General features: G+C 44.3%; 1 protein-coding gene across 16 annotated transcripts in view; it reads left to right on the top strand.

Moving 5' to 3' along the window:
• LOC139565738 (liprin-alpha-2-like) overlaps nucleotides 1-16,610 on the top strand; it is a 298,291-nt gene that overhangs the window by 79,246 nt on the left and 202,435 nt on the right. For 2 of the 16 annotated variants that reach the window (XR_011672967.1, XR_011672966.1), the window contains exon 1: nucleotides 13,313-13,904. The exons of 12 other annotated variants lie outside the window; for them this stretch is intronic. Coding sequence is in view for 2 of the 4 variants with exons in the window: in XM_071386252.1 (XP_071242353.1) it covers nucleotides 13,824-13,904 (81 nt within the window). In the remaining 2 variants the exon portion in view is untranslated. Of the gene's footprint in view, nucleotides 1-13,312; nucleotides 13,905-16,610 lie in introns of those variants that run through there. 2 more of the 16 variants (XM_071386252.1, XM_071386253.1) reach the window with 2 other exon arrangements.

The raw sequence follows: 16,610 nt of genomic DNA, 5'->3' as shown, positions 1-16,610 counted from the left end.
GCAAGAGAAAGTATGTGAACCCTTTGGAATTACCTGGATTTCTTCATACATTTGTTATAACATTTGATCTGATCATGATCAAAGTCACAACAATGGACAAACAGTGTGCTTAAACTAATGAAACACAACTTATTGTATTTTTCTTGCCTATATTGAATACATCATTTAAACATTCACAGTGTAGGTTGGAAAAAGTATGTGAACCCCTAGGCTAATGACTTCTCCAAAAGCTAATTGGAGTCAGGAGTCCGCTAACCTGGAGTCCAATCAATGAGACGAGATCGGAGATGTTGCTTAGAGATGCCCTGCCCTATAAAAAACAATCACAAAATGTGAGTTTGCTATTCACAAGAAGCTTTGCCTGATATGAACCATGCCTCGAACAAAAGAGATCTCAGAAGACCTAAGATTAAGAATTGTTGACTTGCATAAAGCTGGAAAGGGTTACAAAAGTATCTCTAAAAGCCTTGATGTTCATCAGTCCACAGTAAGACAAATTGTCTGTAAATGGAGAAAGTTGCTACTGTTATCACTGGTAGCACTGTTGTTACTCTCCCTAGGGGTGGCCGTCCTGCAAAGATGACTGCAAGAACACAGCGCAGAATGCTCAATGAGGTTAAGAAGAATCCTAGAGTGTCAGCTAAAGACTTACGGAAATCTCTGGAACATGCTAACATCTCTGTTGACAAGTCCACAATACGTAAAACACTAAACAAGAATGGTGTTCATGGGAGGACACCACGGAAGAACCCACTGCTGTCCAAAAAAACATTGCTGCATGTTTGAAGTTTGCAAAAGAGCACCTGGATGTTCCACAGCGCTACTGGCAAAATAAATCTGTGGACAGATGAAACTAAAGTTGAGTTGTTTGGAAGGAACACACAACAGTATGTTTTGGAGAAAAAAAGGCACAGCACACCAACATCAAAACCTCATCCCAACTGTAAAGTATGGTGGACGAAGCATCATGGTTTGGGACTGCTTTGCTGCCTCAGTGCCTGGGCAGCTTGCTATCATCGACAGAAAAATGAATTCCCAAGTTTATCAAGACATTTAGCAGGAGAATGTAAGGCTATCTGTCCGCCATTTGAAGCTCAACAGAAGTTGGGTGTTGCAACAGGACAACGACCCAAAACACAGAAGTAAATCTGCAATAGAAGAAAATATGCCTTCTGGAGTGGCTCAGTCAGAGTCCTGAACTCAACCCGATTGTGATGCTGTGGCATGACCTCAAGAGAACGGTTCACACCAGACATCCCAAAAATATTGCTGAACTGAAACATTTTTGTTAAGAGGAACGGTCCAAAATTCCTCCTGACCGTTGTGCAGGTCTGATCCGCAACTACAGAAAACGTTTGGTTGAGGTTATTGCTGCCAAAGGAGGTTCAACCAGTTATTAAATCCAAGGGTTCACATACTTTTCCCACCCTGCACTGTGAATGTTTACACAGTGTGTTCAATAAAGACATGAAAAAGTAAAATTGTTTGTGTGTTATTAGTTTAAGCAGACTGTGTTTGTCTATTGTTGTGACTTAGATGAAGATCAGATCAAATGTTATGACCAAGTTATGTAGAAATCCAGGTAATTCCAAAGGGTTCACATGCTTTTTCTTGCCACTGTCCCTGTGCTGACACCATCAATATGCCATTGCAGTTCTAGGTCTGGTTTAGATCTGGTTTAGATCTGGTTTAGGTCTGGTTTAGATCTGGTTTAGGTCTGGTTTAGATCTGGTTTAGATCTGGTTTAGGTCTGGTTTAGATCTGGTTGAAGAAGGTTCATTGGGGGGGGGGGGTGCTTTGACTAGGACCCTGTTTCCTGACCTTCGACTGTGTCCAGGTTAAATGGTGGGCCGTAGTTAGATACAAACTATAGTTAAGGCCCAGATATTTTCCTGGTCAGGTCACATGGTCAGGAAAAAGTCTGGCCCTAGCCCAATAGCCATGACTTAAACATCTCCCACTCCAATAAGACAGACATTTTGTTTTGGCCGACCGTCATGTAACTCATTGTTTGGGTATCTGTCTTGGTTCATTTGGGGAAAATTCTCACGACAGTGGAACTTTACAAAAACGCTGGGAGGGTTCTTGGAGACAGAGGAAGAATACGGTACAATAATGGCTGTGAAAGGTATCTTGCAGGCTAATTTGGCAGAAAAACAGTCTAACATGAAAGTGACTTGTTGTTGATCATCCCAGCACAGCCAGTAGAGGATTTGGCGTGCAGCGTTAGAGCGGGGAGCGGCCCAATTAGGTTCTGACACGTCTGATTTGGGAGGGTGGCGGCGTGACAGTCGCCTGGAGGGGTCCTCTCAACACCGACAGGCCAATATGAAGGCTGCTTCACATTACACAGGACGTTACACATTACACAGACGAGAGGAGCTAGCGGTAGGAGGGGGTTCTGCTAGATATAACATTATTATGTATTATCAAGTCAATTTGCTCTGCAGCTCCTGCTCCATAATGAAATATAAAGGAACTAGGCTTTCATAACGGCACTAGGCTTTCCTCACAGTGAAGCACCGAGGGAGCTTGTTCATGGCATATTTTGATCTGTTCCTTCTCTGTAATCTGTCTCTCTTCTCCTCCACACCCTGTGGATGGCTCTGTGCAGACTTAGTACTAGCTTAACTGACAGGCCCGGCCTTTGGGGAGCTGTTGTCGGTACTGTGCGACAGCCCAGCCTGACGTCTTGAAGCCTGGCTCTGTCTCCAGTCAGCTTGTTAAGGCTGCCTATGTTTCACACTGTGTGCTGGGTATGGTCACAGTATGAATGGTAATGCTAACATGTCTGTCTCTTTGCCCTGTGTGTCTCTATGCACGGTGACAGTAGAAATGCTAATGCTAACATGTCTGTCTCTTTCCCCTGTGTGTCTCTATGCACGGTGACAGTAGAAATGCTAATGCTAACATGTCTGTCTCTTTGCCCTGTGTGTCTCTATGTACGGTGACAGTAGAAATGCTAATGCTAACATGTCTGTCTCTTTCCCCTGTGTGTCTCTATGCACGGTGACAGTAGAAATGCTAATGCTAACATGTCTGTCTCTTTGCCCTGTGTGTCTCTATGCACGGTGACAGTAGAAATGCTAATGCTAACATGTCTGTCTCTTCCCCTGTGTGTCTCTATGCACGGTGACAGTAGAAATGCTAATGCTAACATGTCTGTCTCCCCGGAGAGATCTATCATGTGCTGCATATCAAGCATGCAGTCGACCCGTCCCCATGAACTACTGGCTGTTGGAGGATTACCTCCTGCTCCATATTGCGGGATTATCCAATCATGCCATTTGATTCCATACTGTGCCAAGTTCTGGTATATGCATGACATACTGTATGTTGGCGGTTGCTGATAGGTTGGAGGATCAAGGAGATTTCATTTGACTCACTGGTGGTGGCTTTGGAATGAGTGAGTGGTCACATATATACGACCATTGAATAGTGCAAGGGGAAAACGTGGCATGTTGTCCTGAATCACATTGGTTTAGTGTACATGTTTGATGAGGTTTTCCTCAAGATGTTGCAATCCGCGGAAAGATGCCTCCGCAGCAAACCTAATGAATATGTAGTCGTATGGACCAAGTCTCTTTTTGTTGCCGTAATACTGATTCACATAATTTTTATTTATGTTGTGAGGAGAGGTTGTAAATAGTGTCTCCGATGTATTTTATGTAACAGGAGATCATTAGGATTTGATACTCTGTAGCAAAGTGCAGTAGCTTCCTGCCTCTGCATATGAGGATGACTTACAAAACTGAAGGAGAAGAAACAGTCGGAAACTGACAAGCCGTTGCAGTCATACAGCCGGGAAACATGCTTTTGAAGGTGAATTTTCTTGTCTCACATAAGATTCTGATGATTAGCGTGATTTGGCTGGAAGTAATGCTGCTTATAGCTCAGCAGATATCATCTTCCAACAACATCATCCTCTCCGACAGTTTGGGTTTCAAACGTGTATATTTCCATCGCATGAGAGGGCAGATGAACTCCAACAGACTTACAGAATTGTTTGTGGTTTTTGCACAGAATAGTTTTCTGTCATTTCAATAACCCCCCTGGGGAGAGGGTGTAGGAGTGTTTCTGTAACCACATAATTGGGGTACTCTGTTGCCGTTCAGCAGCTCCATGGTTAAACCAGCGTGCTACTGAAGTGCCACATTCAAATCAAATCAAATTTTATTTGTCACATACACATGGTTAGCAGATGTTAATGCGAGTGTAGCGGAATGCTTGTGCTTCTAGTTCCGACAATGCAGTAATAACCAACGAGTAATCTAACCTATCAATTTCACAACTACCTTATACACACAAGTGTAAAGGAATGAATAAGAATATGTACATAAAAAATATATATGAATGAGTGATGGTATAGAACGGCATAGGCAAGATGTAGTGGATGGTATAGAGTACAGTATATACATATGAGATGAGTAATGTACAGTCACAATCTGAAATTGTATTTTTAATATTCAAACTTATATTTCAAAGTCTTCACTCATTTACATTTTGTACCTGATGTATTTATTCGTTCCCCCCCCCCCCTCATTGCTTAATGGTAGTGTTCCATATTGGATGGGTAGCCTTGGAAGGTCAGTGGTTTATACACCAGTAGTTATATAACTGCTTTGTGTTGTAGCCTCTCCTTGCTGTACTGTGCCTCATTTTCAACACATTTGCATAAGTAGTATAAGTGGCTGTTTGGTCAAAGAAGCTTGCAGCAAAATATGACTTCGCAAACATGTTTGCATGCTCACACACGGTCACGCACAGATGCACAAACACACAGGCAGAGACACACACACACGCCTTCATCTCAACACACAAACCTGCACACACCTACCACACGTCTCTCACTTTTTCATGCATATATATTGTATGTTGCCGCATTCTCATATGTGTTTGCGTATCTCGGTGTTCTTTGCATGCCGAGTGTCATGGTTTCCATAGTGATTGTATCACTGGGGCCTCAGCTCAGGTGTGTCACGTCATCCACTTGGACAGCGTGGCGGTGCGTTGAGATGATTTGGGTGCTTCCTGTTTGGGGTTTTAGGCTGGGTTTCTGTGTATCACTTTGTGACATCGGCTGATGTAAAAAGGGCTTCACAAACACATTGGATTGATTGATAATAACAGGAATAATCAGACGCCAATTTCTGTCTCAAAAAATCTATATTTTTGGTCGATAGCTTGTGTCGGTTATCAAATCATCCTGGAACAGTGTTTGATAATACAATCTGAAAGATATTGGTTGTCATATCAATGGTGTCCAATGCCTCATTAATAATATAACTATCTATTCATGTTAATTCTGTTTTTAGATTGAGAAAATATCAATGTGAATAGCCTAGTCCTCACTTACCTGTCACAACCACGTGACAGGTAAGAATTTGTAAGTGTATTTTAGCAGATAATTCATTACAGAACATAGTGGAGGTGTTCTAAGGTATTCTGTAGTATCAGACCTGAAAGAGACCACATTCTATTTTCCTCTGTATTTCCTCCTCTGCCATCTCTGTGGGAATAGGAGCTCATTAACCATACTGTGTATCATGCGTTCTACCTTCTTAGATTTTAATGAGGTATTCTTGTGTCTCTAACAAGGCCTTCTCAAAGCACCGCTGCGCATTCCTGCTTAATGACGTATTAGCTGTGCTCCGTGGTTAGAAAACACAGCTCTCTCCTCTAGTCTGATACACACACTAACAACGCTACTATCTTGTCAGCTGGCCTCGAAAATTAGAGCATTGGAATGATCAAACACGGGCTGTATGTGTTGTTAGGGATTCCAACAGAGGTGTGTGTGTGTGCAGAGTATTCACACACACACACACACACACACACACACACACACACACACACACACACACACACACACACACACACACACACACACACACACACACACACACACACACACACACACACACACACACACACACACTCAGGTGTTTGTCTTAATGAGCAGGGCTTATCTGTTCAAGTGTGTGTGTGTGTGTGTGTGTGTGTGTGTGTGTGTGTGTGTGTGTGTGTGTGTGTGTGTGTGTGTGTGTGTGTGTGTGTGTGTGTGTGTGTGTGTGTGTGTGTGAATACTCTGCACACACTCCGGTCTCAGGTGTTGGTCTTAACGAGCAGGGCTGTTCTCTGGGCATGCTCTGCTTTAATGGAGCTGACTAGATGAAGGGTCTTCAGCATGTATTGACTTTAATCAACACCACTTGTATTACTACATATTTGCAGTATTTACAAAAGTAATACTGTTTACTACATGACAATAGCCTGTACTGTAGTTATCTCCTATTTTGATTTACAGTAAAACTGTTCTAAGGCAATCAAATATAATCAAATGTGTGTGTCTGCGATCGTGTGTCAGATTTGCAGTGTTCCTATGAGGACTTAAACCATGCTGTTCTGAGCAGGCCAGCCAGACACACAGGGGATTGAGAACTCAGCGTTCTGTCTCAACAGCCAATCAGCTCGCAGGGGCATAAGCCAGGCCCACTGCACATCTGTATGATGATGTCATTGGCCACTGCAGACAGGTCTGTTTGCATGACAGCTGATCGGCCAGGCTTAGTAACCCCAGGCTCCCATGATCCTTCTGTATGTCCTCACTCTTGCACAGCTCAGCCCAGTACAGCATAGCACTTTACAGTACACAGTGCTGCTATCACGGTCACACTAGGAAACAATGTGAGACCAGCGAGCCAATTGTCCATCAAAACACCTTTCTTGCAGACAGGTGTGACTCAAACTGACAAAGCAGTTCAAGTCACACTAACTGGCCTTTATCCCAGGGTAAGAGTGTGTAATTCACCCTGAAACTGAGCACACAGTCAAATGGATCCACTCCTGTAATTTGTACCCATAAAAATGTTTTGGATTCTAGTCATTTTAATGTTTAGAATTTCCTTGGGTGTCATCTTTATATGTCTGTCTTCCTGATGCTTCTCCCTTGTAGAAAGGACTGATGTCATTCAAGACTATATGGATGGAAATTAGCAAGCACCGTAAAGAAGCCCCAAAACAACTGTTGATAATGACAGAGACAGATCGCTTCCTAGATGTTACGTACATTACATATGGATGGAATTAAAGCATGACAACAGTGACTGAGGAGAGACCGAGACAGACAGACAGACAAGACAGACAAGACAGACAGACAGACACATCTGGCTGGTTGTGTTTATGTGGTGGTGAGCGGCTCAGCATGCTTGAGGACACAGCCCAGACGTACAGACTCTCTCCTCCCCTATCGCCCCTGGGAGCTATACCACTGTGTGCAAATGCTCAGGCACAGGCTCATTATCCAATCAGAGCTCTGGATACTAGGCCCCATCTGCCTTGTCTGTGCCCAGCTCTGCCCTGGCATCTCCCTGCGTAGGGGGTAGAGGACGTGGAGCATCAGTTCCACTTCCCAGCATTCAGGTCCCTATGGATGGAAACAAAAGGGGAGAGGGGAGAATTAGGTAACGTTTAAAACCCTTGTCTTTTGCTCGTTTCCATTTCCATGACTTTAACTCGGTGGCTGCAGCAGCTTCAGCACGATGTCATGGGTTCTTATTAGAGCAGAGGCCCTGGGGAATCAGACGGTGGCTAAGACGCGATAGTCTCTCGATTAAGGCTCATTTCCACAGGCATTTCACAGCTCTGAGGGCCAGAGCCTTACCACACGCTCCCGTAATTACCAGAATCCTATTATTATTCGCCCAGTCTGAGCCGCCTACTGATCCAGAATCTCATTTTGAAGAGGGTTATTATGCAATTAAGGTCAAGACCAAAAGGATATTTCTGGGCCCCGGCTTGCCGTGTAGCAAACTATGAATGGTTTGGAGTGCTTCCAGTGATGGTGTCACGCCCTGGCCTTAGTATTCTTTGTTTTCTTAATTATTTTGGTTAGGTCAGGGTGTGACATGGGGAATGTATGTGGTTTTTGTAGTGTCTAGGGTGGTTGTAAGGTTTAGGGGGTTTATTAGAGTAGTTTGGTTTATGTTTAGTATAGTAGTCTAGCTGTGTCTATGGTTGAGTGTAGGTATCTAGGAAAGTCTATGGTTGCCTGAATTGGGTCTCAATTAGAGACAGCTGGTTATTGTTGTCTCTGATTGGGAGCCATATTTAAGGCAACCATAGGCTTTAGCTGGTTGTGGGGAATTGTCTATGTTGAACGTTTGTAGCCTGTGTGTGTGCACTACGTTTATAGCTTCACGGTCGTTTGTTGTTTTTGTATAGTTTGTAATAGTGTTTCGTTTCATGTTCATCTTCGTAGTAAAATAAAAGAAGATGGCTTATTTTCCACATGCTGCGTTTTGGTCCGTCTCTCCTCCACACGAACGTGACAGAATTCCCCACCAACATCGGATCAAGCGGAGTGTGCAACAACAACAGGACCCACCTACACAAGACTATTGGAATTGGGAGGAAATTCTGGACCGCGAAGTACCAGGAGAATATAACCGCCCCAAAGCTGAGCTGGAGGCAGCGAAAGCAGAGAGGCGGAGATATGAGGAGGCAGCAAGGAAACAAGGCTGGAAGCCCGTAAGTCAAACCCAAACATTTCTTGGGGGGGGGCTCTCGGGTAGTTTAGTTGGGTCAGTCGGGAGACGTGAGCCAACTCCTCCTGCTTACCGTAAGGAGCCGGTGAGGGCGGATTTGGAGGTGAGTGACGCAGAGACAGTAAAGGAGTTAATGGAGAAATTGGAGGAGAGAGTTATGAGGGATGTACTGGTTTGGTGCATGAGGCACGGCATTCGTCCGAATGAACGTGTTGGTGAGTTAATGTCACCGGGAACAGCTCTCCATACTCGTCCTGAGGAGCGTGCTAGCCGTCTGGTTAAGACAGTGCCTACAGCACGCACAAAGCCTCCTGTGCGTCTCCAGAGTCCTGTGCGTCCTGTTACTGCTCCTCGCACTAGCCCTGTGGTGTGTATTCCCAGCCCAGTACCACCAGTGCTGACACCACGCACCAGGCTTCCAGTGCGTCTCCAGAGCCCTGTTCCTCCTCCACGCACTCTCCCTGTGGTGTGTGTCTCCAGCCCAGTGCCTCCGCCAGAGCCTTCCTCCAGACCGGATCAGCCAGAGCCTTCCGCCAGACCGGATCAGCCAGAGCCTTCCGCCAGACCGGATCAGCCAGAGCCTTCCGCCAGCCATGACCAGCCAGAGCCGTCAGCGAGCCATGACCAGCCAGAGCCGTCAGCGAGCCATGACCAGCCAGAGCCGTCAGCGAGCCATGACCAGCCAGAGCCGCCAACCAGACAGGATCTGCCAGAGCCGCCAACCAGACAGGATCTGCCAGAGCCGCCAACCAGACAGGATCTGCCAGAGCCGCCAGCCAGCCATGAGCGTCCAGAGCCGCCAGCCAGCCATGAGCGTCCAGAGCCGCCAGCCAGCCATGAGCAGCCAGATGCGTCAGCCAGCCATGAGCAGCCAGATCCGTCAGCCAGCCATGAGCAGCCAGATCCGTCAGCCAGCCATGAGCCGTCCAGCCAGGATCCGCCAGAGCCGTCATCCAGCCAGGATCCGTCCCTCAGTTCGGAGCTGCCGTCCCTCAGTCCGGAGCTGCCCCTTATCCTGGTGCTGCCCCTTATCCTGGTGCTGCCCCTTATCCTGGTGCTGCCCCTTATCCTGGTGCTGCCCCTTAGTCCGGTGCTGCCCCTTAGTCCGGTGCTGCCCCTTAGTCCGGTGCTGCCCCTTAGTCCGGTGCTGCCCCTTAATCCAGTGGGGTTAATGTGGAGGGTGGCCATTTGGAGGAGGCTACGAAAGCGGGTAGTGACTATGGTGGGGTGGGGACCACGACCAGTGCCGGAGCCGCCGCCGTGGACGGACGCCCACCCAGACCCTCCCCTAGACTTTGTGCTGGTGCGCCCGGAGTTCGCACCTTAAGGGGGGGGTTATGTCACGCCCTGGCCTTAGTATTCTTTGTTTTCTTAATTATTTTGGTTAGGTCAGGGTGTGACATGGGGAATGTATGTGGTTTTTGTAGTGTCTAGGGTGGTTGTAAGGTTTAGGGGGTTTATTAGAGTAGTTTGGTTTATGTTTAGTATAGTAGTCTAGCTGTGTCTATGGTTGAGTGTAGGTATCTAGGAAAGTCTATGGTTGCCTGAATTGGGTCTCAATTAGAGACAGCTGGTTATTGTTGTCTCTGATTGGGAGCCATATTTAAGGCAACCATAGGCTTTAGCTGGTTGTGGGGAATTGTCTATGTTGAACGTTTGTAGCCTGTGTGTGTGCACTACGTTTATAGCTTCACGGTCGTTTGTTGTTTTTGTATAGTTTGTAATAGTGTTTCGTTTCATGTTCATCTTCGTAGTAAAATAAAAGAAGATGGCTTATTTTCCACATGCTGCGTTTTGGTCCGTCTCTCCTCCACACGAACGTGACAGATGGGGTCAGAAACATATCAAATATTGGCCTAACACTGTTGAACTGTAGTTCATAGGATCTGATGTAGCGCTGGTAGCACTAAAGGAAAAGCTGTAGTATAAAGAGCATATGCTTTGATACCCTCGACGCCATATCCCACTAGCATGGGTCTATGCCAGACATGGGCAAACTACGGCCCGCGGGCCACATACGGCCCGTTAGGCTTTTTAATCCGGCCCGCCGAACTTGTCCAAATTATATGGAAGTGCGTCTTTTAATTAAGAGCAATGCGCATTTATGCACAGCAGCGGTACAGTAGCTTTATTAACACGCCGCACATCGCTCTTAATTTAAATTTACATTTTCAGCTGCAGGTAGGATATTTAATACAGCCTATGTCTGTGTGCTTGGCAACGATACACGTGTACTGTTTGCGCGTGAAGGCGAGGGCGTCCGTGGCGAGTTTGTAGAGCGCGCGGTCAGGACAATCCATCCATGATTTTGCGGAGTTTAACACAAGTAGATATTATTGAGCTTGAGTATTTCGTTGTGTAATAATATGTTTTGAATGTTGAAAGTGATTCCATTTTTCAATAAATGTTGATTTCTTTAACTTTGCACCTTCGATTGAAACTTATTAAAAACAGACGCAATCTTGATAAATCACAGTGCGTATGTTATTTTAATCTATTTACATTTCCTCATCCCGGTATCTGCGAAATAGTATGTAAATGCCATATCTTGTATATTCCTTGAGACAAATGTATTAACTGATAAGGGCTATTTTTCACATTTGAAAGACAGTTAATAAATTGGGTTGTAGTGTTCTTACTGTGCTATGAGGTTTGCACACACTACATTTAATGCTTTAGTATATCCGGCCCAAACACTCCCTCCAAATGCTCCTGGCCCGGCCCCTCTGTCAAATTTTAGAACCCATTGTGGCCCGCGAGTCAAAAAGTTTGCCCACCCCTGGTCTATGCTCAACTGAATCAAGGTCACCCACAAAGTCTGCTATGTCATTCACCGTTATTTAGTTATTAAGAGCCAAATACATTAGCTGAGTTAGTCAAACAAGTACATCTGAATTTTAAGTGTTCTTTTAAGAGTAAATTGTTGCAATGCGTTACGCATAAATATTCACTTTTAATAAGCCTACTACCAAGACATTCTAATAGGATGTCCGCATTGGGTTTAAAGGGATACTTCGGGATTTTGGCAATGAAGTGGTTTTACATTCGAGCAGATTCCTATAGATTTCCAGTCATTGTGCTAACACTATTTAGCATTGGCTTGCGAGCTACCGCTAACTTCATTCATACTGGACACAAGAGAAATACAAATAGTGTCCACTAGTCTGACTCTGGGGAAGCAGATAAAGGGCCTCATTGCCAAAATCCCGTAGTATCCCTTTAAACAAGAAAGAAATAAGTCTTAAATGTTTTATTGAATAAAGTCCTGTAAATGGACTATTGGTACCTTGACCATGGAATTGGATTACATAATTCAACAATGGCAGTTTGTACTCTCCCAGAGAGAGGAGCCAGTCGATGGGAGGAAATTGGATGAGGCCACACCAGGCCATCCCCTTCATAGGAAGTCTATGCAACTAGATGTCCTCCACTTTATAAAATGGTAGATAAAAGCTTCTCTTGGTCAATGCTGCATTCATCTTAAATGAATGAAACGGTTCTCTTTTTATAGAGAACTCAGGGAGTAGGGAAAAATCAATATGGAAGATATTGAAGATTTCTGGAAATGGATTTTGAGCAAGTGGTCTGATTGAGGGTTTGGAATTGGTTCAAGGCAGACCAAGTGTAATACTACATAGCTGCGGTTTTATAACCTTTGATTACAGATCCTCTAATGAAAAGAAGATGTAGAGGAAAGACCTTTCTATATGTGACTACTCGGTTGGACCTTTAGTCCCACATAACGTCCCTTGAACATCTTACTCTCCCCCTCTCTCTCCTTCTCTCTCTCTCCCCCTCCATTCCCCCTCTCTTCCTCCCTCCCGCTCTCTCTCTCTATCCCTCTATCTCTCCCTCTCACTCTCTCTTTTTACCCTTCTATAAGGATCTCTCTTAGGGAGATCTGCCTGACTCAGGCCAGAGCTGAAAGGTGCTGTGCTATGTGCTCTGTGCTGGAGGTGCTGTGCTATGTGCTCTGTGCTGGAGGTGCTGTGCTGGAGGTGCTGTGCTCTGTGCTGGAGGTGCTGTGCTCTGTGCTGGAGGTGCTGTGCTCTGTGCTGGAGGTGCTGTGCTCTGTGCTGGAGGGGCTGTGCTATGTGCTCTGTGCTCGAGGTGCTGTGCTCTGTGCTGGAGGTGCTGTGCTATGTGCTCTGTGCTGGAGGTGCTCTGTGCTGGAGGTGCTATGCTCTGTGCTGGAGCTGCTGTGCTATGTGCTCTGTGCTGGAGGTGCTCTGTGCTGGAGGTGCTGTGCTATGTGCTCTGTGCTGGAGGTGCTGCTAGCTGGTCCCCAGTGAAGTCATTACTGCACACTGCTCCTGCCTGCCAAGATCCACACACTCACGCTATACAATGAACGAGGGCATTGCCTACAGTATAATCAAATCAAAGTTTATTGGTCGCGTACACAGATTTTCAGATGTTATAGCATTTGTGAATGTATTTGGAATGCATACATTTGTATGGAAATAAATTATTTGGACAATTTTGTATATTTCAAGTATTTTTTTCGGTATGGGATATGGAAGCTGTATCCTACTGTACAGTACATGTAATACAGCTGTAATAAACTGTAGCATAAACACTGTACACATTTAGTATAAATCGAGAGCTGGTAATAACTGAAATGACTGAGTACACACACTATCTAGCACATCAATAGTCCACACATCATGGACACTGATGCTCCTCGCTTTTCTGGAGAGAAAACGAATACCTTAGGAATGCAATCATCCCTCACAGTAACATAGAGAGGGGGAGAGAGGTTCCTTCCCCTGTAAACGCACTCTGCGTGTTCTTTGGAGGCAATGTGGTATTGGTTAGTCTTCCGCTGATGCTCAGAATAATTACTCGTGTAGGCAGTGGCGGATAGGAGGGAGGTGATTATCGTGGCAAACAGATGGACTGGTCCGAGGCACTGTCAGAATTGTGCTGTGCGACGAGCGCAAGGCAATCATGGACCCCGTTATATTACACCGACTTTTTCTCAGCCGGCCAATCGATAACACATCCTGCATTGTAGAGAGCAGCGTCCACTGCGCCTCTGATCGGTTGTGAAGAAACTGGAGAGAGAGGGGTCTCATCTTTCGATTGCGACCGTTGCGCGTCGCCTTGCCTGAATCCTCTCGGATGTGGGTGTGCGGTGCCGAGAGTGCTGCCACCACGAGACCTCGGTCGGGACAGGTTTGAAGTTATCATTTGCAAGCACATGTTTTGATATTCTGAATAGGCTACATCGGTTTTTAAAATCACTGACCACTTTTGGATTGCTTCGAAGGAAATATGATTTTCTCAGATATGAGCACCGGGACCAACTCCCCGAAGGTGCACCCGCCGAACGGGACAAGATATTACACATTCCAGGCAAGTACCTTTACTATTCCTCCGAATGTTGACATGCCAGTAAATGCGACCATGTGATGGGCGTTGGTTCAATATGAGGTTTGATTGTCGATATTTACGTTTTTCTCGAAACGAATGTGATGTGTTTATTGGCTGACCATTGCTCTATTTAAAGGACATTCGCTATGTTTAGGCTACCTTGATTGCTTGGGCGCTTTTGGAGCACTGCTTGTATTTTATAGTGCTAAAGGCATTGTTATGATTGTCAAATTAGCATATCACATGGTTTAAAGGTATTGGGATATTATTTGTTTCAAATTCGGTGAGTAATTAGGAACCAACCCTATGTGCGAATGGGCACGGTTTGCTCAACGTTAAACTACCCATAATACTTGTTTTATTGTAAGTTGCTTTAAATCGTTTTAACACTTGCCTTGGGATGTATTTTATGCATTTAGGAAGTCAAAGTGGTGGAGTAGTATACTGGGTGAGCTTTATGGGGTTTTGTAAAGTGTTGAATAAGAGGTGAAAAGGCGTCACCCGCAGGCACGTGTGTGCGATCAAGCGACCGCAGTTAGAATTCCTCTGGGGATGTGCGTTACCACAGAGTCACTTAGACGGCGACCATAATATTAGGACACATCCCTGCTTCCTCCTCTCATCCCATGAGATGACATGGACAGAAAAGATGTAACGGGCTTCCTCCTTCTCCTCATCCGAAGAGGAGTAGCAGGGATTTGACCAAAATGCAGCGGGTTGTGAATACATATTGATTTAATAGACAAAACGGAAAAACACGACAAACACTTGAATAATTACAAAACAAATAAACGAATGTAGACAGACCTGGACACGAACTTACATACAACGTGAAGAACGCATGAACCAGGAAAACAGACTACATAAAACGAACGAACTAACAAAAACCGGAACAGTCCCGTGTGGCGTAACATACAGACACTGACACAGGAGACAATCACCCACAAACAAACAGTGAGAACAACCTACCTTAATATGACTCTCAATTAGAGGAAAACGCAAAACACCTGCCTCTAATTAAGAGCCATACCAGGCAACCCAAAACCAACATAGAAACAGCAAACATAGACTGCCCACCCAAAACTCACGCCCTGACCATCAAACACATACAAAACAACAGAAAACAGGTCAGGAACGTGACAAAAGAGCAGGTCTGAACTATCCAATCAGACTCCAGTCCTACAGATTTACACGTGCATGCTTCCCACATACTTTGTGTAATGTCATGGGAAGATAGTCTACTGTGTTATTCCCTTCATTAAATAAATAACCTGAGATTTGAGCTCTGGCGCACTATTGAATCCAGCGATAGTTCCATTTTGCTCCATGTATAATTGAATGAAATGATTAATATCCTCGCTCTATATGTAATATTTTCATAGTATTCTGATATACTCTCTCAGTTCTCGACTTTTAAAATAAGATATACCCTAGTATACTATCAAAATTGAATAGAAAACTCTTCATATTGACTATTACAATAGGGAGTAAATTCACCGGGGAAGCCAATCCAGAAAAAGCCATATTATGTGTTGTGATAGTTGCGTTGTTTGCCCTATAACCTGTTAGTTCATATGACTTGACACCGTAATATATAGGCCTGAGGCCGAGACAATAAGAAGACACAGTGGCAGAATAAATTCAACCAAACATTTGTTTCATTACAAAACCGGAGAGCAACATCTGTCAGGTGAAGTCAACAAAACATATTGCATGTAACAAACAATTGTATTATGAGAGTGTTATAATGTATTTATTTTATTAGTGTTTGTGTAGTAATTGCCAAGTGCAACATGGACTCATGCTGGGAGCAACACTAGGGGTCCATGCTCCACTAGGGAGACCGGTTAGGATAGGGATTAGACTTTTTGGGGGTAAATGTATTTTGTTCATAGCTTTTTTGTTTTTGTGGTAGAGGTATTGGAGGACAACTGAAGGTATGACTTACAGTTAGTATGAATACGTGTGTACAAATGATGGATAAATGTATAAAAATGATGGTAAGGACAAGGATCAGTATCTTAAAATGTAACCCATCATGGTGATCTGTGAATTAAGTATAGCCAGATGTAATTTCAATGGTTTGGCTGATAATAACAAAATAAGATTGTTTTTTACATGGCTAAAGGAGAAGGATTACCATATTTATTGTCTTCAGGAAACTCATTCAATATCTTCTGATGAAGTGATCTGGGAAAAAGAATGGGATGGTAAAATGTATTTCAGCATGGGTTAAGAAATTCAAATGGTGTTATGATCCTACTCAAAAATAATTTGGATCTTGAGGTACAATCAATTAAAATAGATCCTCAACAAAGATGGATTGCCTTGAATATATTACTTGATGACAAACAGTTATGGCTCATAAATCTATATGGACCAAATAATGATGATTCAAACTTCTTTGGAAATATTTACAATAATCTAATTAGTCACCAAAATTGAAATAACTCTTATTATAATGATAGGGGACTACAACACAGTTTTAAGTACATCAACACACCGTAAAGGCTGTCATACTACCAACTATCACCCTTTGGCGCTCAAAGTGATTAGGAATATTATGGACACGTTGGAACTGGTCAATATATGGAGGCTTAACCCTTGTGTAGCCTTAACATTCTGTATACTCCCCTTGTCCTAAGGGTCAAAAAACATCCGTCCTCACTAAACCCCTAAAATAAAGCA

This window comes from Salvelinus alpinus, chromosome 37, assembly GCF_045679555.1.
Source record: "Salvelinus alpinus chromosome 37, SLU_Salpinus.1, whole genome shotgun sequence".
Taxonomy (NCBI): domain Eukaryota; kingdom Metazoa; phylum Chordata; class Actinopteri; order Salmoniformes; family Salmonidae; genus Salvelinus; species Salvelinus alpinus.
The sequence above is the reverse complement of the archived record's forward strand: the minus strand, read 5'-3'. Positions and strand labels throughout refer to the sequence as shown.